This window comes from Octopus bimaculoides, chromosome 7, assembly GCF_001194135.2.
Source record: "Octopus bimaculoides isolate UCB-OBI-ISO-001 chromosome 7, ASM119413v2, whole genome shotgun sequence".
Classification (NCBI taxonomy): Eukaryota; Metazoa; Mollusca; class Cephalopoda; order Octopoda; family Octopodidae; genus Octopus; species Octopus bimaculoides.
In genome coordinates this window covers 3,837,445-3,838,996 of record NC_068987.1, presented here as the reverse complement: position 1 = coordinate 3,838,996, position 1,552 = coordinate 3,837,445, and the positions used below count along the sequence as shown (strand labels likewise).

At 38.3% G+C, this 1,552-nt stretch overlaps 1 protein-coding gene across 3 annotated transcripts in view; it reads right to left on the bottom strand.

The window, feature by feature from the left end:
* Positions 1-1,552, bottom strand: part of LOC106874128 (uncharacterized) — a 17,824-nt gene that overhangs the window by 2,672 nt on the left and 13,600 nt on the right. For 2 of the 3 annotated variants that reach the window (XR_001409968.2, XM_052969165.1), the window contains exon 4: positions 850-915. Coding sequence is in view for 2 of the 3 variants with exons in the window: in XM_052969165.1 (XP_052825125.1) it covers positions 850-915 (66 nt within the window). In the remaining variant the exon portion in view is untranslated. Of the gene's footprint in view, positions 1-844; positions 916-1,552 lie in introns of all 3 variants that reach the window. The other variant, XM_052969164.1, reaches the window with a different exon arrangement.

Here is a 1,552-nt window from a genome sequence, read left to right as displayed (position 1 = left end):
CAACCGAAGGCTAGATGTTAGCAGCTTCGTTATCATTTATGATTGAATGGCCGAGAGAGAGGTTTCACTACAGAGTTAATGAAAGATGAATTTCATTTAATTGTTTGGCATAAAAAAAAAACCATGGAATTACAAGGGACGTGTGAAGGTGAGTAAACTGGCACTCCATTGGTTACAATGCCGAGGGTTCCAGTTGATTTGACCAACGGAACGGCCTACTCGTGGAATTAACGCACAAGTGGCTGAGTATTCCACAGACACGCGTACTCTCAACGTAATTTTCAGGGAGATTCAGCATGACACAGGATGTGTCAAGTGTGGCCCTTAGAAATACAGGTACAACTCATTTTTTTTTGCCAGCAGAGTGGATTGGAGCAATGTGAAATAAAGTGTCTTGCTCAAGGACACAATGCGTAGCTGGGAATCGAACTCACGGCCTTATGATCGTAGTCCTAATAATCTAACCACTAAACCACGCGATGAAATATAGTCTGTGAATCTAATTAAACCCTTAGTGACCCCAGTAGCGTGACATCACGGCTAAAGCAAAATTGTTCACCTTTAAAATATAACAGTGGATCCCCAATTAACTATTTTGCTTGCGTGGACCCTCAAAGAGCTTATATGGATCCCGGTTGAGAACTACTGGCTTATAAGGACAGAAGGGAACAGTGATAATAGAATGGACAAGTCTTGTATAATGCTATTCACAGCTCAAATTCTTGGCCACCCAGTGTAGGATTTGAACTCATAACTTTATGTTCATGAACCAAAAGCTGTAACCACTAAGCTGAGTATTTTCCCGGTAGAAAAAAAAAATGATAGAATTGTAAATTATACTTGCCTTACCTGCTTTTTGAGCCCCAAAAGGTCAAGTTTATATAATTGAGATTTCAGCCATTCCACTTCCGCCGTCTATGGGGGGAAAAAAATAATAAACAAAACGAACTGTAGATATCAGTTTTAGCAATAAGAACAACAGAAACCACATTTACCATTGAATACGATAAGATGATGATAGATAGGTAGATATGTGGATGATTGGTGAACTTGTAGAATTGGTGGAGCGACAGATAAAACACCCGGTGACAATTAGTTGTGTTGCTTTATATTTCTGTGTTCAAATCTCCGTAAGAGCTTTTCATCCTCCCGAGGCTCCATAAAATAAAATTTATTGAATATTGATGCAATCGATTTTACTGTGTCCCAAATAAAGGGCGGTGCAATGATATAAGCAGTAGAAGGACAGTCTAAATGGCAGTAGAATTTCGTAACATCTCGGGCCGTGGCGTACCTTTGAGTTTGCTGGTCTCCCTGCCAAGTCGACAGGCTTACATAATATATGATGTATGTATGTATGTATACGTATGTACAAGCAAATACCACATTTACTTCGAAACGAAAATCGCCTCCATTCACTCGAAGTCAGATGGTTTAACTCTTCTCAGCATTTTTGTCATTTGTAGCAGACTGATTAAACTTGTAGTTATACATTGAATATTACAAAAGGTGACTTTTAATAAATATATATATATATATATATATATATATA